Source organism: Henckelia pumila, chromosome 2 (genome assembly GCF_033568475.1).
Source record: "Henckelia pumila isolate YLH828 chromosome 2, ASM3356847v2, whole genome shotgun sequence".
Taxonomy (NCBI): domain Eukaryota; kingdom Viridiplantae; phylum Streptophyta; class Magnoliopsida; order Lamiales; family Gesneriaceae; genus Henckelia; species Henckelia pumila.
Window position 1 is genome coordinate 26,549,194 of NC_133121.1, and position 27,349 is coordinate 26,576,542.

At 40.4% G+C, this 27,349-nt stretch overlaps 2 protein-coding genes across 2 annotated transcripts; both read right to left on the bottom strand.

Moving 5' to 3' along the window:
- Positions 1-740: 740 nt before the first annotated feature.
- LOC140877412 (uncharacterized) lies at positions 741-1,918 on the bottom strand. The gene is made up of 3 exons (XM_073280947.1): positions 1,460-1,918; positions 947-1,007; positions 741-832 (listed from the first exon to the last, which is right to left on the bottom strand). The coding sequence occupies exons 1-3, from the start codon at positions 1,916-1,918 to the stop codon at positions 741-743; spliced, it is 612 nt and encodes a 203-aa protein (XP_073137048.1).
- A 31-nt stretch (positions 1,919-1,949) lies between these two features.
- On the bottom strand, positions 1,950-8,621 carry LOC140877413 (uncharacterized). The gene is made up of 6 exons (XM_073280948.1): positions 8,078-8,621; positions 7,597-8,015; positions 7,339-7,458; positions 6,354-7,037; positions 3,453-3,769; positions 1,950-2,037 (listed from the first exon to the last, which is right to left on the bottom strand). Exons 1-6 carry the CDS (start codon positions 8,619-8,621, stop codon positions 1,950-1,952), a joined length of 2,172 nt encoding a protein of 723 aa, XP_073137049.1.
- Between the last annotated feature and the right edge of the window lie 18,728 nt (positions 8,622-27,349).

The window sequence follows — 27,349 nt, forward strand, 5'->3', positions numbered from 1 at the left end:
CTTTATAACTTATCCTTTTGTATCTTGTTGAATGGGATATTATGTTATTGTGGTTTGATTTGAGATTGTTTTGGAAGTAGAAAACCAGATTTTTTTTTTGGTACAGAGCATCTCGCTCGATTGGTTGAATCTTACCGTTCGAGCGAGCACCCCTGTACCGAGGCAGAGAGTTGGGCATTTCTTGTCTGCTCGATCGGTAAGATTTTGCCGATCGAGCGAAAGCCTTTTATTTTCCTGGCAGAGTCTTGGATTATTTTGGCCGCTCGATCGTTAAGATCTTACCGATCGAGCGAGCACCCCTTTTAAAAAAATTATTTCCTTAATACTTTTGTTTAATTGCGTTGATCAATTTGCATTATCCTAAGATTAGTTGATTAGAATCGAGGCCTCACAATCTCTCTCACTGGTGGCAAGCCTGGAATCTCCTCCGGAAACACATCGGGAAATTCATGGACTACGGGTATCTCCTAGATGTCTTGTCCCTCCAAGGATGCATCGATGGCGTAGATAAGGTAGCCTTTCCCGCCAGACTGTAAAGCACACCGGGCTTTCAGAACAGAAACCACTGGCATCGGGGGTCGCGCTCTCTCACCATAGAAATACCATGCCTCGCCATCCTCAGGAAAAAATTGAACAATCCTCTGATTGCAATCCACTATCGCTCTGTAGGTAGTCAAGAGATAAATCCCAATAATGCAGTCGAAATCTTCCATAGCTAGGATCATCAGGTTAGCACTAAGCTAATGCCCCTCGAAATCCAAAGAGCAACCAACCACTAAACTCTTAGCTAAAATCTCGCTACCCATAGGATTAGAAACCACAAACAACACGTCTAGAGGAACAAACAGCAATATATACCTCTTAGCAAAACGTGCTGAGATGAATGAGTGTGACACACCCGTATCAATCAAAGCATATGCAGGAAAACCCTATAAACTACAGGTACCTGCAATCCTACGGTCACTGTCTGCCTCCGCCTGCTTCTGGTTCAGTGCAAAGACTTGCCCCTGAACACATGGCCATAGAGAAGAATGACCTCTGTCTATCGTTGTGATGGATGCGACTGTTGGCGCTGCTGATGAGAAGGCTGCCGCTAATACTGCAGCTGTGGCTGTTGTACTGACGTTTGGGATCCTCCAGAACCACTAGCTCCCCCCATAAGATTAGGACAATATCTTATCATGTGTCCCTCCTATCCAGACTGAAAACACGCTCCAGTCGATCGAGTACACGGGCCTGGTGGATGCTTATGCCTACACTGACGACAACGGCTCATCCCCTGGCTACCGAAACGATGCACTCCGCCAGATCCAAAAGAAGAAGAAGAAGAACTGCCTCCCTGCTTCTTGAAAGACTGACCCCTCGGACCCAAAGAACTAATCGGTCTGGATCCGGAAGAAATCATAGACCTGTTCCTCCGAAGACTGTCCTCAGCCTGATGAAAACGGTTCACCAAAACCTCATAGGTCATGTCGCTCCCAACAGCAACCATCTGATGAATATCAGGGTTCAGACCCTGAATAAAATGATCATACTTGGCCACAGAACTCTCAGCAATATGTGGACAATAAGGTAGAAGATCAAAGAACTTTTGTCGATACTCCTCAATAATCATCGTCCCTTGTCGCAATCCAAGCAACTCATTAGCTTTCGCCTGACGAAGGGCTGGAGGAAAATACAATCTCTGGAAAGCAGTATGAAACTCAGTCCAAGTAGCTGCTCCTCTTGCTGCTATAAACGGTGCGGAAGTAGATCTCCACCACTTCCTCGCTCGTCCCTCTAGCAAAAAACCAAGAGTCTCCATCTTTTCCGCATCTGTGAAACGGAACTCTCTGAAGCAATGCTCTATCCTCTCTAGCCAATCCTCAGCAGCCTCTAGGATCTCGCCTCCTGCTAATGGCTTAGGGCTCACTTGCATAAATCTATGCATGCTGACTCGCATCCGATCCTCACGATGCCCACGGCGATGTCGACGACCGTTCCTCCATCCCAACAGCCATCACCTCCACTATTGTGGCTCTCATCATAATCTGCCATCTGTAAATTAATAACAGATAATGTATTAATCCGCTTTGCTTAATTCCCAATATCAATGCGCTCTGATACCAATAAATGTAGTGACCCTACCCGAATCCACTACCTAATCAGAGTTAAATAGCGCATGCATTAATATTAAAAGGGTGAATAGAGAAATAATTAAAAATACAACAAATCCGATCGGCAGAATACAACCGACGATAACAAAAGTGTATAAATACTCTTATACAACCAAATCAAAAGTCTTAGGGTAACAAGCCCTACCGCTAAACTTTCGCTGCAACAGGTAACAACCTCAACCTGCTGCGAGTCACTTGGACCGTCCAGCCTCAAACCTGCCCCGCCACAAGGTATCCCAAAAACACCAACATAGGGGCGTGAGCGACAATGCTCAATACGAAAGCAATGATATATAAACTAATATGTAGCAAGCAAATGACTTTAAAATATTGGGTAAAACGGTCTACTTAGGGCGCCATGAATACACAGTACCGTGCTAAGAGAGCGACTCCGTGGGGTACTCGTGTATTCCCCTATCCACTATAGCGTCTACTCCACCGTCGTGGTCGCTCCTAGTGATAGCAAAACCAGGGGCTGAGCCTCCCCAGAAACAAATCCATAAGGAGTAACTCATCACCGATGGAAACTGTCATGACTTGCATCATACCAGATGCAGTCCAATGTAAAAACATGCATGTACTAAAGTCGTAAAACATGGTAAAACATATAGCACATACTCATGCAACATATAATCATATATATCATGCCGGCTATCTCGGTCAGTACTTATGTACCTCTAACACTGCAGGAAAATCCTAGCACCACTGGTCTAGATCCCACGCCTACAAATCTTCTCTACTGCGACTACAATTCAAATGCCCATGCATCATTTATTAAGCTCTAAAAGCCTTAACTAAGTTATTCCATACTCCTAAATATTTTTAGGAAACCAAAGCTATAACTGCGTTCGTCGTCAGCCCTTTGCTGTCGATTGTCTCAAAACTAGGCCACTGCTCTGCTATGATGCCTGGATCGCTATGCCACTTCCGGAATCCCAATAGGACTCCTAGAATTCCCTAGATCTAAGTTAGAAGGCTAAGGAATCGAGAGAGAAGATGGGAAAGGTGCGAGTAAAAATGAAGTTCGGGCCCTCTATTTATAGACAACGTTCGGACCATCCGAACAAGATCGGAGCGTCCGATCCCGACTTTGGGTCATCCAAAGCCCCATAAATGAGTCAGCCATGATGTCACCTTGCTGACATAATCAATGAAGTATGCCCTAGCCATGATTGGACCGTCCGAACCTGCCGACGGATTGTCCGAACACGATCGGAGCCTCCGAACTCCACTTCAAAGCATTCGATCTGCGCTGGCCCAATTTTCTTTCTTTTTCTTAATTATTCCCTTAATTACTTCATTGGGTTACGGGTTACTACAATGGTAGCCATATATTGGAACTTCTCAAGCGTGACTTTATCATATGACCTAGTGCGAGCAAGAAGATTTTTGGCCATGATGTTGGCGAACATTCTGTAGGGTCCCTTGATATGCTGTTTGAGGGCTGGGATCTCTATAGGTGCATCATCCAGAGAAAACTCCAAGTCCCAGTGTGACGCATTGCCGTCTGGAAGTTCTGAGCATTTTTCCAAACCCTTGGTGGGCAGGCTAAAAGCATCTCCGAAGGATTGTTGATCGAAGGAGTAATTGCTTCCATTGATGGTGCAAAATATCTTCCCATGAACAAATCAGGACGCAGCTACAATTGCGACAGAAGAAAATATGAGTCATGATGATGAGTGAAAGCGAGAGATACATGGAGCAACTTATATAGAGGAGGATAAAAGCACCGTTCAAAACCTTTCATTAAGGCAGGCATGTAGAAGGGCGAGAGACTAACTCATGGTATAAGATAGATGGATGGTTAAGGGAACTGTTTTGCAAACAAGCAATAGAGAATATAATTAATGAGAAGGCTCCATTGTGAATTTTTCATGGTTATCTTTTTTTCATTATTACATAATTAATGTTTTTTATCAATTATTTATTTGTGTAACTCTTCAATTAATTTATTTATTTAAAAATAATATCTTGCACTATTTCAAATAAAAAATAAAAATACATTAATTTTTTAAAAATATTTTTTTACGATATTTTATTATTTATATAATTCACACATGAGTGAAATAATAATAATAATAATAATAATAATTATTATTATTATTATTATTATTATTATTATCCAATTGGCATCTTGTACGCGGTTTTGTAGGCTCACATAGCATCATCTAATCGCAAGCTTCAGTCCTTCCTTGTCGGATTCACTATTTTTTTCTAGGATAGATTTGATCTCTCCATTCGAAACTTCAGCTTGACCATTTGATTGTGGATGATATGCAGTGGAGATCTTGTGAGTCACATGGTACTTTTTCAGCAAACTAGCCACAGTTCGGTTGAAAAAATGTGTTCCTCTATCACTGATGATGGCTCTTGGAATCCCAAACCTAGAGAAAATATTATGCTTAATAAACTCTGCAATCACTTTTGAATCGTCAGTACGGGTGGCCTTAGCTTCCACCCATTTTGAGACATAATCCACATCAAGTAATATATAAATAAATCCAAAGGAACTAGGGAAAGGTCCCATGAAGTCGATTGATAAGTGCATTATGTATGCATATTTTTGTGTCATTTTTATGGTTATTTTGCATGCATTTATTTTACAGTATGTGTTTTATTTATATTTTATTTATTGTGTATGCATTTTAATCTCCTGGTTGATTTTTGTAGGTGAATGGAGCTTTTAGAAGAAAACAGAGTTAAATTCTCGCGCATGGGCGAGTTCCCATCTCGCGCGTGCGCCACAGCAATTTCCAGCAACAAGAGATCCAGGGCGCGCGCAAGCGCACAAGAAAATTCTAGAAACAATGTTTTGAGGTCGCGCGCGAGCGAGTTTATATCTCGCGTGCGCGCGAGAGGAGGTTCAGAACTCTGATTTGAAAACATGCACGTGCGCGAGAATTTTTCCAGGCACGGGCGCGAGTTCGGGATGCTGATTGTCCGTGAAATCCTAGGTTGAAAAGGAATTTAATTGGTGCGGACTCTATAAATAGGAGTATTATTATCTTTTGTGGGGACTTTTTGGACGCGAGACAGACGGCGGCTCTTGAAAATTCTTCCAGTTTTTCTTTTATTCTCATATTTTCTAGTTTATGTTTTTATACTTTGTTTTATTAATTATGTTTATTAATGAGTAGTAGTTTTTCTTCGATCAAGGCTACGTGATTGGGCCAGACAATTTATGTAGAAAACTTGATTGTTTATTCGAGAATTTTCAGACTTAATTTTATTTTATTGATTATCGAATTTATATTTGTCTTGTGAATTTTCTGGCCAGTTATTTGCTTTCAAGTTAATTGATTCCAAGTTGACAGAGGAGATTTCGATTTCGATCACTTTTATAATCAACATATTGTAAAACCAACTAGAAATAGAATTTGGTTTCATTATGCGGTTTGGGGTGTAAACTGAATTTTCCCAATTCGGCATGCATTCAAATTTGATTAGAATTATGAATGATTAATCCTTCAATATTTGAATATGTTTGATTATGCTAGAAATAGTCCTTTGAATAAATTAGGGGAATTCCCGTGAATTAAGATTAAGTCAGAGTCTTAAATCGACTCCTTGTTACATGAATTGTCTGGTACCTACGTGTGTCCTTGATCGAACTCTTTCCAATTTGAAGTTTAATCTAAAAATTTCTGCTCATCTTTATTGAGTTAAAATTTAATTTCAATTTAATTTCTTAGTTAAAATCTAAAATCACTCTTTTTGATTAGTCTAGATTAAGTAGAAATAATATTATTCTGGTATTCATAATTATACAGTCCATGTGGGTACGATATCTGATTTTATTCACTTTACCATTACTTGACCTGGTACGCTTGCCAGTAGAATTTATTCACACCGATTTAGTCGGTCATCGATGCCCCACACATCAAAAATTTCACAAACTAAAATGGGTTGCTGAGGCATCTCCTTTCGCTGGGATATATTACCTGTATTTTGGCATTGAGCGCACGACTTGCAGAAAAAGTAAGCGTCTCAAAATATGAATGGCCAGAAAAATCCATAGTCTAACACCTTCCTTGATGTTCTTTTTGCTCCAAAGTGCCCACCACAAGCATACGAGTGACAAAATGTGAGGATAGGAATTACCTCGCTTTCAGGTACACATCTTCGTATGACTTGATCAGCACAGTGTTTTCACAAGTATGGGTCATCCCACACAAAGTAATTAGCATCTCTTCTGACCTTATCTCTTTGCACTTTTGAAAATTCAGAGGGAAATCCATTAGTAACTAAATAGTTGACGATATGTGCATACCAGGGTAATACTGTGCTCGCTGAAAATAGTTGCTCGTCAGGAAACTCTTCTTGCAAGTTCAGTTCCTCATCAATGTCAAGACGACTCAAGTGGTCAGCCACTCTATTCTCTGTTCCTCGTTTATCCTTGATTTCCAAATCAAATTCACTCAAGAGTAGTATCCATATTATCAACCTTGGCTTTTCCTCCTTCTTCGCCATCAGAAAACAAAGAGCTGCATAATCAGAATAAAAAATAACTTTAGCACCAAGTAAATAAGACCTAAATTTTTCTAAGGCAAAGACTACAGCTAAGAGCTCCTTATCAGTGGTGGAATAATTTCGTTGGGCATCGTTTAGTATGCGCGAGGCGTAGTAAATGGAATGCGATGATTTCCCATATTTCTGTCCCAATACCACTCCTACCGCGTAGTCGCTAGCATCGCACATGATTTCAAATGGTTTGCTCCAATCAGGTGGTTGGATGATAGGTGCAGATGTAAAGGATTCCTTAAGTTTATAAAACGAATTTTTGCATGAATCATCAAACTCAAATGTGACATATTTTTTCAACAGCTTGCACATAGGGAGATGCGATCTTGGCAAAGTCCTGGATATATCTCCTGTAAAAACCTGCATGGCCAAGAAAAGAGCGCACTTCCCGTACACAAGTGGGATAAGGTAAAGACTGAATAATATCAATTTTTGCTTTATCTACCTCAATTCCATTAGACAAGACGACATGACCCAAAACAATACCTTGCCCAACCATAAAATGACATTTTTCAAAATTTAAAACTAGGTTGGTTTCGACACACCGCTTAAGGACAAGAACTAGGATTGACAAGAATTTATCAAATGAATCACCATAGACAGTAAAATCATCCATGAAAACCTCTAAGATGTGCTCAATAAAATCAAAAAAAATACTAACCATACACCGTTGGAATGTGGCCGGTGCGTTGCAGAGTCCAAAGGGCATACGCCAATAAGCAAAGGTACCGAACGGGCAAGTGAATGTCGTTTTCTCCTGATCTTTCGGTACAATTGCAATCTAAAAATAACCAGAGTATCCATCAAGAAAACAATAATAAGAATGGCACGCCAATCGTTCAATCATTTGATCGATAAAGGATAAAGGGAAATGGTCCTTTCGGGTTCCGGCATTCAACTTTCTATAGTTTATAAAAACCCTCCACCCACTTTGAATGCGGGTGGGAACCAATTCGGCATCCTTGTTCTTCACAATAGTAATCTTGGTTTTCTTGGGAACCACTTGGACAGGACTAACCCACTGACTGTTATTTGGATAAATCACTCCAACTTCAAGGAGTTTGAGAATTTCGGCCTTAACCACCTCCATCATATGTGGGTTCAATTTCCTTCGTGGCTGACGCGAGGGGCTTGCTCCTTCTTCCATCAGAATTCTATGCATGCATGTCGAAGGGCTGATTCCCTTAATGTCTGCTATGGTCCATCCTATAGTAGTCTTGTGCTCCTTTAAAACCTTGATGAGTTTCTCCTCTTGTTCGACTTCCAAACTACTAGAGATGATGACTGACAATGTTTCTCCTTCTCCAAGGAAAACATATTTAAGGTTCTTGGTGGTGCCTGCAAAACAGATGGAAGACGCCGAGTATTTGGAATTGGTAAAGAGATATATGAAAGATTACCTGATTGAGGTAACTCAAGAGCACGGTTCAGAATTGTCACAATCTCTTTCACTTCTTCATTGAAACCAATCCCATCATCGTCCTGTTGACTGGATGCTATAATATCCACCTCTAGCTCGTCCTTTCCTGTATGCTCAAAACATTCTTGTGCCAAGTAATCCAGAATGTCAACAGAAAATACACAATCATCACTGTTAGGAAATTTCATGGCATCATAGATATTAAACATTACAACCTCACCATCAAATTTCATAGTAAGTGTGCCACTGTGAACATCAATTTTAGTCATCGACGTTTTCAAAAATGATTTGCCTAACAGAATTGGACTATTGTGATCACCATTTTCCACGTCGAGTACATAAAAATCAGCAAGAAACACCAAATTATTTACTTGCACTAACACATCTTCTACTACTCCCCTATGGTATGCATTAGATCTATCAGCTAACTGTATGACAATTCCAGTTTTTTTCAAAGGTCCAAGCTTCAAGGATGCATAAATAGAATATGGCATAACATTGATCGATGCTCCAAGATCTAACATGGCATTTTCTAGTCTAACATTCCCTATGGGTCATGGGATAGAGAACATACCTGGATCCTTGAATTTTGCAGGCAATTTCCTTTGAATCATGGAAGATACATTTTCTCCCAACTCTATCTTCTGACATCCCTTCAATGTCTATTTTCTCTTTGCAGTGCACAATTCCTTCAAAAACTTTGCATAGCGAAGTAACTGCTTAATAGCATCTAGAAATGGAATGTTTACCTCACATCTACGAAAGGTATCATACAGTTCCTTAATCCCTTCATCTTTCCTAGATTCCTAAAGTGCTAAGGGAAAAGGGGCTACAGGTTTATATTCAGAGAGAGAAGGGAACTTATCTTTTTGTGCTTCTCCCTGAGTTGCTTCTTTATCAACTACCTTAAGCTCTTCATTTTGTTCCTTCTTGGATGAAGCATCTATTACCTTCTCCTTGACTTTCAACTCCTTCCCATTCCTTAGAGTAATCGCACTTGCATTCTCCCTTGGGTTTGGAATTTTTTGAGATGGTAAAGCGTTGAAATGTTGCGCTTTCAACTTGTTTATTGCAGTGGAGAGCTGTCCCATCTGGTTATTCAAGTTCTGGATACTTGCTCGGGTCTCCTGTTGAAAAGTCAGAGTATTAGATGCAAGATCCTTAACTATATTTTCAAGAAACTCACCTGGCACTGGAATCAAAGGATGTTGCTGTTGTGGAGGATACGGCGGCCTTTAAGCTTGATTATGTGGTTGTGCCTGAGGTCCAGGTTGATTCGCTGGAGGGTTTACGTATCTAAGACTTGGATGATCCTTCCAACCTGGATTATATGTGTTGGAATACGGATCATACTTCCGCTGTGGTGGTCCAGGAAATCCGCCAGTAGCATTCACCTGTTCGACCAACTCCTCTTGAAGAGTGGGACACATGTCAGTTTCATGTCCCACTGCAGCGCAAATTCCACATGCCTTTGCAGTATGTCCATTCCCTACAGCCATTTGACGCACAAGAGATGTCAGTTCAATCAATTGTTGCTCAAGAGAAGAGACATTTACCTCATTATTCTTCTTAGGTGCATGATCACTTCTGTTGGTGCCAAATTGTTGAGAATTGGCCGCCATGCTCTCGATCAAGTTCCTTGCTTGTAGTGGATTTTTGTCCACAAAAACTCCTCTACTGACCGCATCTAACATACTCCTGTCATGAGGTAACAAACCTTCATAGCAATATTGAATTAAAAGGCTCTCACTTATCTGATGTTGCGGACAGCTAGCACACAGCTTTTTGAACCGCTCCCAGTATTCGTGCAATGATTCCCCTGTAAATTGCTTGATTCCATATATCTCTTTCCTGATATTCGCTGCTCTAGAAGCTGGGAAATACATCTCTACAAAAATCCTCTTCATTTCAGTCCAGGTTTTGATGGATCCAGAGGGTAAATATTACAGCAAATCCTTTGCAGCACTCTTCAAAGAGAAAGGAAAGGCTCTCAGTTGGATCTGCTCCTCTGCTACTCCATGGGGTTTCATACTCGTGCATACCACATGTAATTCCATTATGTGCTTGTCTGCGAGACCATGAAAAGAAGGTAGTAAGTGAATTAATCCGGATTTTAACTAAAATGTAGCATTATTTTCTAGAGTAGTAAAAGTAATGCGTAAAGGCTGTTGATTTAAATCAGGAGTGCCCAGTTGTCTCAGGCTCATATTTGCGTTGGCAGTCATCTCTTCCTCAGGATTTTCAGTTTGAAGTTTGTCCTCTTCTAATCTCCTTCGAGCTTCTCTCCTTTGCCTATGCAAAGTTCTTTCTATCTCCGGATCGTATGGAAATTTTTCTTCAAAAGAGTCACCTGAAAGAATGAACGACTGGAGAAGTACTAGAAACAAAGAAAATAAAATAAAATGAGATTAAACAAAATAACTAAAACGCAATAAATTAAACACCGTCTCCGGCAACAGCACCAAAATTTGGTAGCGCTCAGTCGTATCGCGCCCAAATTACCCAACTCAAATCAGATAAATAAATTATGTAGTAGTGAGAGTAGGTATCGTTCCCACGAGAAAAGTGAAATTTAATTGTGTTCCTTAAAATACTAAAAATAAATAAAGGGGGTTTTTGGATTGAAATTAACTACTATTAATTAAAAGCAATTTAAAATGAAATTCTATTAACTAGCATGCGAGAATAAAAATTATATCGAAGAAATCAATTAAAAACAAGTCTTGGTATCGGTCGACTACACCCTTGAAATTATTTATTCGATCATCGATTATCTAAAAATAATTAATTCTCATTGAATATTCATCATTGAAAACTTAATTCCTATTTCACCTTAATCTTAGTTAATTAGACACAAGCGTTCTAAATTAACCCTTACCAATGAATTAACTCAATACAAGCGATTATATTTAAATTCAAGGCAGCATGCAAACTAGTAAAACTGATGAATCTAGACAACACATACACAAGCGGATGTATTTAATCTAGTCAATCGTTGTTCCTACAAATTAATAAATTCACAAGCGGAAGATTATTAATTGCAGTTGCTTCACAAATTAGAGAGATCAAACAATTACGGATTTGATGTCTAATTTAGCAGTAAATTGTATGATAAAATCACAGGGTGATCAAACCAATAATTTCTCATACAAGCATGAAATAAATCCCATACAACTTTTGATATTAAATAAAAATCAAACACTGAAAATTCGAATCTCACAAATAAATAAATTCAACGGTTTGTCTTCCTCAACCAAGTTCTAAAGCCTAGCCACAAATATTCATGAAATTCTAAAGAAAAATTCAAAAGAAGAGAAGACGTCTAAGAAAAATTAGAATAAAACCTAGCCGCCAAGCGTTCTTGGTGTCAACAACCTTCAAGTCTGATGAAAAGTAGTAAAAATTTGGAATAAAAGCCTAATTAAAGACTAGAGTCCTTCAAAATAAAATTTCATTGCTTAACAGATTTTTTCCCGAAATACGCGACTCGCTCGATCGATTGAAACTTACCGATCGAGCAAGAATGTTTCTGATCCTCATCTTTTCTTTCATTATTCGTCCGCTCGATCGGTGAATTTGTGCAGATCGAGCGGAAAAACCTCTGTCTCGAAATCCTTCTTGTTCCATGATGCCCGCTCGATCGGTAAAATATGACAGGTCGAGCGGGTAATTTTCTGACTCAATTTTCATGCTCCTCTTGCTCGATCGGTGAAATAATGCAGATTGAGCGAGATGATTTCTGATCCAATTTTCGCCAAAATTCTATGTCCTGCACAATAAACCCGGGAGCATGTAATGTGTGAGGGCTCGGGTCGCTAATTCAATTCATAGGGCATTTAATTATTAACTTATAGTTAATCCAAGTTCAAATCATGAAGACCAAAAAATTTTTTAAAAAAAAATTATGCACCTCGCTCGATCGGTCAAAAATAACCAATCAAGTGAGCAGAAAACTCAAACTCTCGGGTCTGAAAAAAAAAACAGGCCTCGCTCGATCGGTCAAACACAACCGATCGAGCGAGTATACTCTGCTCGAAAATTTGCAGATTTCAAAAGATGTTCCAAATCTATTCATACACTTTATTTCCTCATATATCAACTCCAAAGAAGTGACTTCAAGACTAGAATCATGCATACACATATAAATCAAGTTTAAAGTATGATCTCATACCTTTATTACATCCATCTAGTGAATAATATACAAGATAACACTAATCCAACTAGTTGTTCACTACTTGTTCTTCAAAAAATAACAAGGCTTCAGTTCACTAGCATGCTTAATAAAGATCTAAGGTATGAAATTCAACTAGAAACCCGGGTCCACATGTACTAGACTCTCTCTCGAGCTATCAAGGCCGTCTCTAACCAGATCCAGCCCCATCTGTTGCCATGCACACATACAAAACAAGACAACAACCGGAACATCCGGTGAGAATATAATTCTCAGTATAATCAACTTATACATGCGTTAAAATAACATTATATCAAATCTAAACATATCGATTCAGGAATAGAGTAAAATAACGCATATATCAAGAATTGATTCATATCAAACTTTGCCATCAAGATTCATATCCGATCTTGACATGGATATCCATCTATCGTCGTCACATCTGACTCGAAAATAACGTCGTATAAGACCTTGGAATACGAATCAATTCATACATCATATCATATCATATCAAATAAAGATCCTGAAACGACCCTAACTACTAATATCTAAATAAATAAAGAAAATACGGAAAATTTAAAAAAAAATTGGCATGACCTATTTGTTTGAATAATAAAACCACCTGTCTCAAACAACAGTTAAAAAAAATAAACCTCAACCCGAGGTAAACATCCCACAAAGCAATACGTGAATAGTAACTAGTTTGACGCCAGAGGAAATGAAATATAAAGTGTCTACATGCCAACATAATTTGCAGGAAATAACACATCCTGCTACTGAAAGGGAAACAACATACGACAAAGTATAATTATTACAAAGACATAATGCGGAAATAAAAGAGCGGCAACGGTCAGGGCGTGCCACCGAACACCTACGAACCCTGGAAATCCTGCCCCGCAGTCTCGTCCGCATGCTCACCTGCACCAAGCATAGTAGTGAGCCTAAAATCCTAGCAAAATTTAAATAATACAGCAAGGGTTCAAAATAATGCATAATACTAAACATAGTACTCAGTACACTAATGAATCTCACACGAAAGGATAAAAGTCATAACATTTCTGAAGTAAGAACAATAGCAATATGCGATGGAAAACACATTCATGAATCAATTATCCTTTACTTTTACTTTGAATTTGGATCCTCGATTGTGACTATGGTTTTGATCGATCAATGGCTACATTATACTATGCCGGCAAGGACGCCGAGATTAATCTCATCGCCACATTGCCCCTTTTTCATTCTTTTGGGTAGGGGAGTCGAGATGAATTCCCGGCCGCTTACTACACGTCTCATTTGGTAGGGGAGCTGGGATGTCTCCTAGCCATTTACTACACGTCTCATTTGGCAAGTGAGCCAGGGCATCCCCCGACCGACATTGCACGTACAAGTCACAACCAAATCACTTCATTCATTGACTTTTCGTTTCAATTAACATTTTCTCATTTAAACTCTTATCTTCACAAGCATTCTTTAAATAAGACTTTGGGACTAGAATACAAATGGATTTGAAGTCACACACGCGAATAAATGGCGTTGAATAATTTAGATGACATGAAACTCGAGAGATAGTGTGAAAATATATGAATGAATATTTGGAGTATAAGTGAGCACCCTAGGCTTATGGGCTTTCAACCTACACTTTTGTTTATGCTCAAAAAGGGCTTAACTCAAGAGGTTACCCCAAAAGATCCATAACTCATCCTAATTAAATTCAAAAGACCTCCCGTTTGAACCGACACCTCAAACACACCTTAAAGTATGCCTAAGATCAGTAGTAAACCTTAAATGGCAACCCAAACCACCCATATGATTTAAATTTACGGACAGCTCCTAGGTAATAGAAAACATTCTCACGGTGGTCCCAAGGCAGCTGCACGGCGGATGATGGAGGGGAGGACGACTGGATAAGGGAAGAGGGAAGAAAATGGGGAAAAACGTGAGAAAAGTGGGGAGGAGGGAGATGAGGCGTGGGGTGAGGGAGAAGAAAGAGTGGGAGGCGGCTATTGGGGTGAGAGAAATGCTAGGGTTTAGTTTGTGTGTGATATAATATGTATTTGTATGTATAGGTGTAAGTGTGTGAGAGTATGACAAGTCAAAAATGTTGGAAAACTGGCGTTCAGATCAATCACGATTGATACCCGGTGCAGCGGAAGTTTAAAAATTTTATTATGGAACAATTCCATATTGTGGGTATCAACCGTTCAACGATTAAATTATTAGTGAGTGTAAAATTTAAATAACAATTATTAAATTTTACCTTCAATCTCGAATCGAGATTATTGGACTCCAACAGATTTCTCTGCTCTTGTTGCCTCTCCCTGGAACCGATGAACTCCTTCAATCAGGTCCACGAATAGAGGTTTAATCCCTCTGATAGATTGCACTAGAAAATCTATCAGAAGTTTTCTACGAAGAGAATAAACGAATTTGATTCGCTATTCCAGACTGCAATTCAAAATCACAGACCGGAATTTCTCACGCAGAGAAGGGAGGGGGGCGGCCGAATTTGAGAGAGAGGAGGCTAGGGGTTTTCGAAATTTTGCTCTCAAAATTATGACCAGTTGTGTGTAATTTCTGTACTGCAATAACTTATTTATAATGCAGGCCACTAACACCTTAGGGCCCATTAGTCATAAGTTGAGGCCCGACAAGCAAAGCCCGCATATTCAAAAATTAATATAAAATTCATCGTGACTCCGATTGATAAACCGATTTTACCAATGTGCACAGAAACCATTTCTGCACATTTTAAAGTCAAGATAAATTTTCCTGAATCCGAATTCAGTGGTTTCCAAAAATGTCCATCCCTATGTCATTTTAGGAAATCCTACTCCCTTACTCTTATTTAAGAAGTCCAACTTCTTTATTCATTAAATTTAACTCTTTAAATTTAACTATCTCAACGGGGATTAAAACTCCATTACACTGTGTGACCCTCAATGGTTCAGGGATACAGCTAGCCGTGGGCTCACAACTCCTTGTGACTCGGAACAACAATTTCCGACTTGCCCAACGAATCATGGTAAAGCGCCTAGCAACATCGCCCCATGATTCCCTAGGTATCACTGATAGTGCCTACAAGAACCAGTAGATTTTGGTTAGCGTACAGTACGGTCCCTTCATCCATATATCCCGATCGAATCAACAACCATTGGTATATCGAGAGTCGCTCAAGATTCGATAACTATGCAATACATCTTGAAGATCAAATTAGTGACATCGCATGTGCTATTAAGAAACCATTTCTTAAATCACATCAAGTACTCTGGCCAGAGATTCGTCACACTAATATCTCCTCAGATCGCATAGGATATCCACACTCGCAAGTATGTGGTGAATCCTTGACAACAATGCATCGACTCCTATATGTGTTGTAACTGTACCCAATCCCGACACCTGATGACCCCCATAGAGTCGGTAAACGAGTCAAAGCACAGTACTAGCATATAGAGTCTCCATGATGTTTCAAGTAGTAAGGACTAATGGTGTACAACCAAAACCGCGGACTTTATCCACTCGATAAGTGATAACCACTTGGAAAGTCCGGATAGGGTAGTTCGATTATTCATCCTATGAATATCCATTTGCATGCTTCGAACATCTCCATGTTCCCTACCAATGAAACGTGGTACTCTGCATCGCAAATACTAGTCTCAAACTCGAGCGATCCTTATCCTTATTATCGGACGGCTCAATCGACTAGGAACAGTTTAGAATATACAGTGACTATAAGATGTATTTCATGATAGACATCCCCATGTTCTACCACATCTTACATACACTATAGTATATTCAAGGTCTTTATCAAAACAACAATAGTATATCATAATATATCAATACGAAGAAAGATAAAGTCATTGCCATTAATAAAAGGGTAAATTATATTAAACAAAAGATCGTTTGTACAAAGAGTCATCAAAGCCCATAGCCACAAGTTGGCTCACTGGGCACCCACTCTTTCAATCTCCCACTTGCCCTATAGCCAACTAGTCATACTACGTAGACCCATTGCTTCGCGATGTTTGTCAAACAATGGTCCTGGCAAGGGCTTAGTAAGCGGATCAGCGATATTGTCTGCAGAGGCCACTCGTTCGACAGTGATGTCTCCTCTTTCCACAATCTCCCGGATGATGTGGTATTTCCTCAGTACATGTTTGGATCTTTGATGAGACCTTGGTTCCTTTGCTTGAGCAACGGCACCCGTGTTGTCACAGTACACCCGGGACTGGACCAACAAATTCAGGAATGACGCCCAACTCTTGGACGAACTTCCTCATCCAAACGGCCTCTTTAGCAGCAGCTGATGCTGCAATGTATTCAGCCTCAGTGGTGGAATCCGCTGTGGTGTCCTGCTTGGAACTCTTCCAAGAGACAGCACCGCCATTGAGCATGAACACAAATCCAGAGGTTGACTTCGAGTCATCCACGTCACTTTGGAAGCTAGAGTCGGTATAGCCTTTCAATTTCAGATCTCGTCCTCCATATACCATGAACATATTCTTAGTCCTTCGCAAGTACTTAAGAATGTCCTTCACGGCTTTCCAATGCATTTGACCAGGATTAGCCTGATATCTGCTCGTGACACTCAGAGCAAATGCTACATCCGGTCTGGTAGATATCATCCCATATATGATACTACCTATAGCTGACGCATATGGTACATGTGTCATATTCTCTATCTCTTCATCAGTCTTGGGACACATAGACTTGGATAGAGAAACTCCATGACACATGGGTAGATGTCCTCTCTTGGACCCATCCATTGAAAACCGTTTCAATATGGTGTCGATGTAGGTTGATTGAGTGAGTCCTATCATTCTCTTAGATCTATCTCTATAGATCTGTATCCCAAGAATGTAGGATGCCTCACCAAAATCCTTCATCGAGAATCTACCTGATAACCATATCTTTGTTGACTGCAACATCCCTACATCATTTCGAATGAGTAGGATGTCATCAACATAAAGTACTAAGAATGTCACAGCATCCTTAACTACTTTCTTGTACACGCACGGTTCCTCCGGGTTCTTGATGAAACCAAAATCTTTTATTGTTTCATCAAATTTCTGGTTCCAACTTCTTGATGCTTGTTTTAGACCATAAATTGATCTCTGAAGCTTGCATACCTTATGCTCGCTTCCCATGGATGTGAACCCCTCTGGCTGCTTCATATAGATTTCTTCCTTAATGTCTCCATTAAGAAAGGCAGTCTTCACATCCATTTGCCATATCTCATAGTCATACCATGCAGCTATGGCAATAAGGATTCTTATGGACTTGAACATTGCAACTGGTGAAAAGGTTTCATCATAGTCAACTCCTTGTCTTTGAGTGTAACCTTTCGCCACCAATCGCGCCTTGTAGGTCAATACCTTACCATCAGGCCCAAGCTTTCTCTTGTAGATCCATTTACACCCTATTGGAACAATTCCATCAGGAGGATCTACTAAAGACCAAACTTGGTTTGTATGCATTGAATCCAATTCAGACTGCATAGCTTCAAGCCATAAATTTGAATCCGCATCAGAAATTGCTTCCTTGAAGTTTCTTGGATCACATCCAATGTCGGGTTCATTTTTATCCCCTTCAAGAAGAAGACCATATCGAACAGGAGGTCTAGAATTCCTCTCGGATCTTCTAGGTTCAGGCGTGTCCGGTAATGGTTCCTGAGGCGTAGGATCGTTATTTTGTATTTCGGGTTCTTCTCGAACTTCTTCTAGTTCCATCATCTCGCCTTTCTTATCCAATAAGAACTCCTTCTCCAAGAAGGTGGCATTCCTAGAAACAAACACCTTTGTTTCAGCAGGATAATAGAAATAATATCCGATTGAATTCTTCGGATACCCTACAAAATAACATAAGCTGGATCGACTATCCAACTTATCTCCCACTGTCCGCTTCACGTAAGCAGGACATCCCCAAATCCTCAAGTACGAATACTTAGGAGCTTTGCCATTCCATAACTCGTATGGTGTTTTGTCCACTGCTTTAGTGTGGACGTTGTTCAACAACAATACCGCTGTTTCAAGCGCATAGCCCCAAAACGAAGGTGGAAGCTCAGTGAAGCTCATCATGGATCGAACCATGTCCAACAAAGTTCGATTACGACGCTCCGATACACCATTCAGCTGTGGTGTCATAGGAGGAGTCCACTGAGAGAGAATCCCATTCTCTTTCAGATAGTCCAAAAACTCGGTACTCAAGTATTCTCCACCTCGATCCGATCGAAGTGCTTTAATACTTTTACCTAGCTTGTTTTCTACTTCAGCCTTGAATTCTTTGAACTTTTCAAATGCTTCAGACTTATATTTCATCAAATATAAATACCCATACCTTGAATAATCATCAGTAAAGGTAATGAAGTAGGTGTGGCCATGTTGAGTCCCAACTCTAAATAGACCACAAACATCTGTATGGATCAAATCCAACAGATTTTGACTACGCTCAGGTTTCCCCTTAAAAGGAGATTTAGTCATTTTCCCTTTTAGGCAGGATTCACAAGTAGGTAGAGAGTTAATATCAGACATATCAAACATGCCCTCTCCCACTAGCTTGTTCATCCTCCTTGAGGAAATATGACCTAGTCTAGCGTGCCAAAGGTTTGCCGGGTTTTGACTATCGATTTTCCTTTTGTTTGTTGTCGCCGGTTTATCAATATAATTTATTGGAACGTCTTTTAGTTTTAAGTTGTATAGATCGTTTTCAAGTTGTCCATTTCCAATCAAACATTCATTCTTGTAAATATTGCAAATCCCATTCACAAAATTGCAAGAATAACCATCTCTATCTAGCATAGAAACAGAAATAATGTTTTTAATTAAATCCGGAACAAATAAAACATCTCTTAATAATAACTTAAAACCATTCTGCAAAGTTAAACAAACATCTCCAATGGCCGTAGCTTCAACTCTGGAACCATTCCCGAGCCTCAGCTGGGTCTCACCCATTCTAAGCCTGCGACTTCTTGTCATCACCTGCAAATCATTGCAAATGTGAGATCCACATCCGGTATCCAATACCCAAGAAGTAGTATTAAGTGAAATGTTTATTTCAATATAGAACATACCCTTTGCAGTTCCCAACTGCTCTAGATATTCCTTGCAGTTGCGCTTCCAATGACCGGGCTTCTTGCAGTAATGGCAAACATCCTTGGATTTTCCATTGTTTGAAGCCTTTGTCTTGTGCTTCTTCTCGGGTTCGACTTTCTTGGGTGGGGCAGAACGTTTCTTACCCTTCGTACTTGGCCCCTTCTTTGCAGAAGATGAGGAGCCCACCAAGAAAGCTGGTTTATCCTTCTTTAGTGTGGATTCATATGTCACAAGCATATTGACCATCTCTTCAAGGGTGGCCTCTATCTTGTTCATATTAAAATTTACCACAAATCCGTCAAACGAAGAAGGAAGAGACAGAAGCAGTAAATCCACGTTGAGTTCATGCTCCAACACCAAATCAAGGGTCGCTAACTTTTGTATGAGCCAAATCACTCGTACCCCATGATCACGGACCGAAGTCCCTTCACGCATGCGACACGTCATTAGCTCCTTAACAGTAGCGAACCTTTCAGCCCTCGATTGAGCCCCAAAAAGTTCCTTGAGTTGAGCGTGAATGTCAGCAGCATTCACGGTGTCCTCAAATCGCCTCTGGAGTTCATCAGACATCGAGGCTTGCATATAGCATTTGGTCTTGATGTCATGGTCCCACCATGCATCAAGTTTGGCCAATTCCTCCGGACTTACGTCAGCTGGTGCTTCCTTCGGAGGTGATTTCTCTAACACGTAGAGCATCTTCTCCGAAGTCAAGACAATCTTCAACTTCCGGAACCATTCCGTATAGTTTGCGCCAGTCAACTTGTTTTGTTCGAGGATCGAGAATAATGGATTACGCGAATTCATTGTATGAAATACTGAAAAGAAAAACAGACATATATCAATGATTGTTTAAGCAATTTACTAAGACATAAAATAGGCGAATTTAATTTTATGAATCTCACTCCCACTATTTTAACGATTTCACTACCCTCTAGTGAAAACGGGAAATTTTTTCCTTAGTGAGAACATGGAGTCCAATTGACAAACTTATGGTCCCGAATAATATCAGCCAACCATAATTCTCAAAAGGTAGAGCCCAATTGCTTCCAAAGCAACCCCCATGTGTTTACCTCATGTCCAATAAGGGCTCAATAATATGACGCCGTTTAAAGTGACATGTCAAGATGACCCATCAATATTAAGTTGTGATGGACGGTCGTCATGTGGATCCCCCAATAATATGAGCCGATCCCATGGGAGTTCCACCCAACTTACAACATTTGTCGATCCAATGTACAGCTTTCCGACGGACGGGCCCCCCCAATAATATGAGCCGGACCGTATCCGCGGGTAGCATCACATACATTGACCGTTGATGGAAGGTAGGAACATTTAAACAAATTTAAATTTCCTTTATTTATCTTGATATCAATTTTAAATCATATTTAAAATGAGGGATTTTTTAATTATAAAAATTTGTCTCATCAATTTCAAATTATTGCATGCTTGTCGGATTCACGCAATTATGTCTAAAACATGCATACAATCATAATATCATATATTATATAGGATGATCGATTCCATTTCTAATTGACTCGTGGTTGCCAATCACGAGTCTTAGTCCAATCCTAGGTAATATGCAGTATGCAATGCAATCCTATTACATTAGCTTCCAATTTACATTTCTTCGTCTTTATTGTCTGCTGGGCCCACCATCTTCAAATCTTGATCTCCCACTAAATCTAATGTATTTACAATAAATAACAATGACAAGTAGGGGATACATTTTTAGGGGGTGGGAACGGGCCATAAACCAAGCCCACTTTTATTACATATGACATTCATACTGGGCCATAAACCAGGCCCATTAATAAAACCAACAACAATAAAAACAAATGTAAATTCCTAACATACACCTACAAAATTGGTCATGGCAATCGATCATCCTTATCCAATAATATTTAATTCAAAATTAATTTATTGGATAACATGCAGTGGCAATTCAAATTTAAACAGGATAAAATCATATTTTATATATAAAATCTCATTTTACATATAAAATCATATTTTATCTCTTTATCAAATAAAATCATATTTTATCTACAAAATCCAATTTTATGGATAAAATCATATTTTACTCAATATATTCATAAGATCAAATCTTATCATCAATTGTACCAAAAATAATTGATTTCAAAATTCAATTTAAGGATAAAATATTAAAATTTTCCAAAAATTCAAATTTATCCAAAAATCAATTTTAAAGTTTACGGACTCGAACAATTCGATCCGAAATCTCGTGAACCAATCAAAAACAATTTTTGACCGGACCAAAAATAAAATTTTAACACATTAAAATTAATTTTAAATAAAAATTTAATTTTTCCCGCGGGCCGCCCGGGACACTCCCGGGCCGGCCCGCACCCGTGGGCGCGGGCCGGGGCAGCCCGGCTGCCCCTTTAGGGCAGCAACAGTTGCTGCCCTGCGCAGCGCCCAGCGCTGCGCTGGGCAGCGCCCAGCGCTGCCCTGGCGGCGCTGAGCGCCGCCCCTGGGCGACGCCGTGCGTCGCCGTGGGCGGCGCCGTGCGCCGCCCGGGGCAGCAACAATTGCTGCCCCACCGGGCAGCGATCCAATTGCTGCCCCACCGGGCAGCGATCCAATCGCTGCCCGGGTTTTGCCCCGAAAATTTTTTTTTTTTTATTTAAAAATATTTATTTTGTTTCAAAAACCGAGACTCAAAAATTTTTGTACAATCGATTAATTTAATCGTTTGATCTGAGCAACCTGGCTCTGATACCACTGTTGGAAAACTGGCGTTCAGATCAATCACGATTGATACCCGGTGCAGCGGAAGTTTAAAAATTTTATTATGGAACAATTCCATATTGTGGGTATCAACCGTTCAACGATTAAATTATTAGTGAGTGTAAAATTTAAATAACAATTATTAAATTTTACCTTCAATCTCGAATCGAGATTATTGGACTCCAACAGATTTCTCTGCTCTTGTTGTCTCTCCCTGGAACCGATGAACTCCTTCAATCAGGTCCACGAATAGAGGTTTAATCCCTCTGATAGATTGCACTAGAAAATCTATCAGAAGTTTTCTACGAAGAGAATAAACGAATTTGATTCGCTATTCCAGACTGCAATTCAAAATCACAGACCGGAATTTCTCACGCAGAGAAGGGAGGGGGGCGGCCGAATTTGAGAGAGAGGAGGCTAGGGGTTTTCGAAATTTTGCTCTCAAAATTATGACCAGTTGTGTGTAATTTCTGTACTGCAATAACTTATTTATAATGCAGGCCACTAACACCTTAGGGCCCATTAGTCATAAGTTGAGGCCCGACAAGCAAAGCCCGCATGTTCAGAAATTAATATAAAATTCATCGTGACTCCGATTGATAAACCGATTTTACCAATGTGCACAGAAACCATTTCTGCACATTTTAAAGTCAAGATAAATTTTCCTGAATCCGAATTCAGTGGTTTCCAAAAATGTCCATCCCTATGTCATTTTAGGAAATCCTACTCCCTTACTCTTATTTAAGAAGTCCAACTTCTTTATTCATTAAATTTAACTCTTTAAATTTAACTATCTCAACGGGGATTAAAACTCCATTACACTGTGTGACCCTCAATGGTTCAGGAATACAGCTAGCCGTGGGCTCACAACTCCTTGTGACTCGGAACAACGATTTCCGACTTGCCCAACGAATCATGGTAAAGCGCCTAGCAACATCGCCCCATGATTCCCTAGGTATCACTGATAGTGCCTACAAGAACCAGTAGATTTTGGTTAGCGTACAGTACGGTCCCTTCATCCATATATCCCGATCGAATCAACAACCATTGGTATATCGAGAGTCGCTCAAGATTCGATAACTATGCAATACATCTTGAAGATCAAATTAGTGACATCGCATGTGCTACTAAGAAACCATTTCTTAAATCACATCAAGTACTCTGGCCAGAGATTCGTCACACTAATATCTCCTCAGATCGCATAGGATATCCACACTCGCAAGTATGTGGTGAATCCTTGACAACAATGCATCGACTCCTATATGTGTTGTAACTGTACCCAATCCCGACACCTGATGACCCCCATAGAGTCGGTAAACGAGTCAAAGCACAGTACTAGCATATAGAGTCTCCATGATGTTTCAAGTAGTAAGGACTAATGGTGTACAACCAAAACCGCGGACTTTATCCACTCGATAAGTGATAACCACTTGGAAAGTCCGGATAGGGTAGTTCGATTATTCATCCTATGAATATCCATTTGCATGCTTCGAACATCTCCATGTTCCCTACCAATGAAACGTGGTACTCTGCATCGCAAATGCTAGTCTCAAACTCGAGCGATCCTTATCCTTATTATCGGACGGCTCAATCGACTAGGAACAGTTTAGAATATACAGTGACTATAAGATGTATTTCATGATAGACATCCCCATGTTCTACCACATCTTACATACACTATAGTATATTCAAGGTCTTTATCAAAACAACAATAGTATATCATAATATATCAATACGAAGAAAGATAAAGTCATTGCCATTAATAAAAGTGTAAATTATATTAAACAAAAGATCGTTTGTACAAAGAGTCATCAAAGCCCATAGCCACAAGTTGGCTCACTGGGCACCCACTCTTTCAAAAAAGTGCTTTTTGACCAAATAAAAGTGCTAGTTTTGATTTTAAAATTTTAGCTTGTAGGATTGCCTCTAATTTAAAGTTCTAATTCTAGAATCTTAAATTTTAAATTTTAAAAATGGAATTTCACTTGTCCGGGTCCAAAAAGGCTAATTTGGGGAATTTAAAGAATTACGCACAAAAATGCGCTTACGTGATTTTTCTTAAACGAAAAATCTAAAATAAAGATTTTTATTTTATTTTCTGCACCTCTCATGAAATTTAGGTCACATATATTTAAAATGGAGGATTTTCCCACCGTGTTTGCCTTCACCGCGCGCCGAAGCCCGAAGTCACCAATACAAGCAATTTAGGTAATTAAATCTTTAATATCATATAAATAAATTCCAAGGAGATTTAAATCATTTAAATTACCATGAATTTTAGAATTTAAACATTAAAACAATTTTAGGCATGGAATTTAATTTATGGATTTTAGGCGTCACAATTCCTCCCTCCCTAAAAAGAAATTTTGTCCTCGAAATTAAAGCTTACCGAACAGCTTCGGGTAGCGAGTCCTGATGTCAGCCTCTGACTCCCAAGTAGCTTCCTCATTTGTATGGTGCAACCAACCAACCTTGACCATTGGTATCGACTTGTTGCGAAGTCTCCTCTCTTGCCTATCAAGAATCCGATCAGGTCTCTCCTCATACGTCATGTGGGGAGATAACTGAAGAGGTTCACAGCTGAGCACATGAGATGGATTCGAGATGTACTTCCTTAACATCGACACGTGGAAGACATTATGGACTCCATCAAGACTAGGTGGCAAGGCCACTCTATATGCCAATGCCCCTACCCTGTCCAATATCTCGAAAGGTCCAATGAACATCGGTGCCAACTTACCTTTCTTGCCGAATCTCATCATGCCTTTCATAGGAGCTACTCGGACAAACACGTTATCTCCCACCAAAATTTCAAAGTCTCTCCTCCTATGATCAGCGTAACTCTTCTGCCTTCTTTGAGCAGTCATCATCCTATCTCGGATCTTGGCTACAACCTCAGCTGTCTGCTGTACAATCTCCGGCCCTAACTCCGATCTCTCACCGGCCTCGGTCCACAATAACGGTGATCTACATGGTCTGCCATACAATTCCTCATAAGGTGCCATACCGATGGTGGCTAGATAGCTGTTATTATACGCAAACTCCACCAAGGGTAATCTCAACTCCCAGCTGCCCTGAAAGTAAATGGCACAAGCCCTCAAAAGATCCTCTAGTATCTGTATTACCCTCTCGGATTGCCCATCCGTTTGAGGGTGAAATGCTGTACTGAACAAAAGTTTCGTCCCCAACACTGAATGAGGCTCTTCCAAAATGACGAAGTGAACCGTGGGTCTCGGTCAGACACTATGGAGACAGGAATACCATGAAGTCTGACTATCTCACGGATGTACAACTCCGCATACTGATCCATGGAGTAGGTCGTCCTAACCGGTAGAAAGTGTGCTGACTTAGTAAGGCGTTCTACAATAACCCATATGGCATTCGAATTCCTCACCGTCCTTGGAAATCCCACTACAAAATCCATCGTAACATTCTCCCATTTCCAATCAGGGATAGGGAGAGGCTTGAGTAAACCAGTGGGTCTCTGATGTTCCGCCTTAACCTGCTGGCAGGTCAGACACTCAGCCACAAATCGGGCAATGTCTCGCCTCATGCCCGGCCACCAATACAACTGCTGAAGATCACAGTACATCTTTGTACTCCCTGGGTGGATGGAGTACGGCGATGCATGAGCCTCTGCCATGATCGTAGTACGCAAAGAATCACTTGCGGGCACCCAAAATCGTCCCTTGAATTTCACAATCCCGTCAACCACTGAGTACAAACCACTACTCCTCTCCTCATATCTCTGTCTCCACTTACCTAACTGCTCATCATTAGCATGTTCAGCACGGATATGGTCAAACAATGTAGTCCCCACTGTCAATGAAGATAATCGGGGCGCTCTACCCCTGGCATAAAACTCCAAATCAAACCTTTGAATATCATCCTACAAAGGTCTAGACACTGACACTGAGGAAATCACTGTTGTTTTCCTACTCAAGGCATCCGCAACGACATTAGACTTACCCAGATGGTAACTAATATCGCAGTCGTAGTCCTTCACCAACTCTAGCCATCTCCGCTGCCTCATGTTCAACTTCTTTTGGGTAAAGAAGTACTTGAGGCTCTTATGGTCCGTAAAAATCTTGCACTTTTCCCCATAGAGATAGTGCCTCCAAATCTTGAGTGCGAAGACTACGGCGGCCAACTCCAAATCATGAGTAGGGTAATTCTTCTCATGACCCTTCAACTACCTGGAAGCATAGGCAATCACTTTCTCCCGCTGCATAAGAACTTCTCCTAATTCCAGCTTGGAAGCATCCGTGTAAACGACAAAGTCGCCCTGCCCAGATGGCATGGCTAAAACCAGCACTGTCGTGAGAGTTGTCTTTAATACATCAAAGCCCTTTTGACACTCCGGACTCCAATTAAAATTAGCATTCTTCTTGGTCAATGCGGTCAAGGGCACCGCAATGGACGAAAAGCCCTTGATGAACTTTTTATAATAGCCTGTCAAACCAAGGAAGCTGCGAATCTCCGACGCATTACTAGGTATAGCCCGCTTCTTCACTGCTTGAAACTTAGAGGGATCAACCTCTACACCACTCTGGGAGATTACATGACCGAAGAATGCTACTCTCTCCAACCAGAAATCACACTTGTCGAACTTAGCAAACAATCTCTGATCTTGAAGCACCTCAAGAACTGTCCTCAAATGTTGGGTGTGCTCTGCTCGGTCCTTGGAGTAGATGAGGATGTCAACAATGAAAACAATAACAAATCGGTCTAAGTATGACTGAAAGACGCGGTTCATGAGATCCATGAAGACCGCGGGCGCGTTCGTCAATCCAAACGGCATCACAAGGAACTCGTAGTGGCCGTAACGAGTCCAAAACACTATCTTGAATACATCTGACTCCTTCACTTTCAACAAGTGATAACCAGCGCGAAGATCAATCTTCGAAAATACAGAGGCTCTTTGTAACTGATCAAAGAGGTCCTCAATCCTGGGCAATGGGTACCTTTTCTTCACAGTCACTCCGTTCAACTCCCTGTAATCAATACACAACCTTAGGCTCCCATCCTTCTTTTTCACAAAGAGAACCGGTGTGCCCCATGGAGAGAAACTAGGGCGTATAAAACCCTTATCTAGCAACTCTTGAATCTGCTCTTTCAACTCCTTCATTTCCTTAGGCGCCAACCTATATGGTGCCTTAGAAATTGGCGCGGTACCTGGGACCAAATCGATAGAAAACTCAATCTCCCTAACTGGCGGAAGACCTGCAACGTCTTCCGAAAACACATC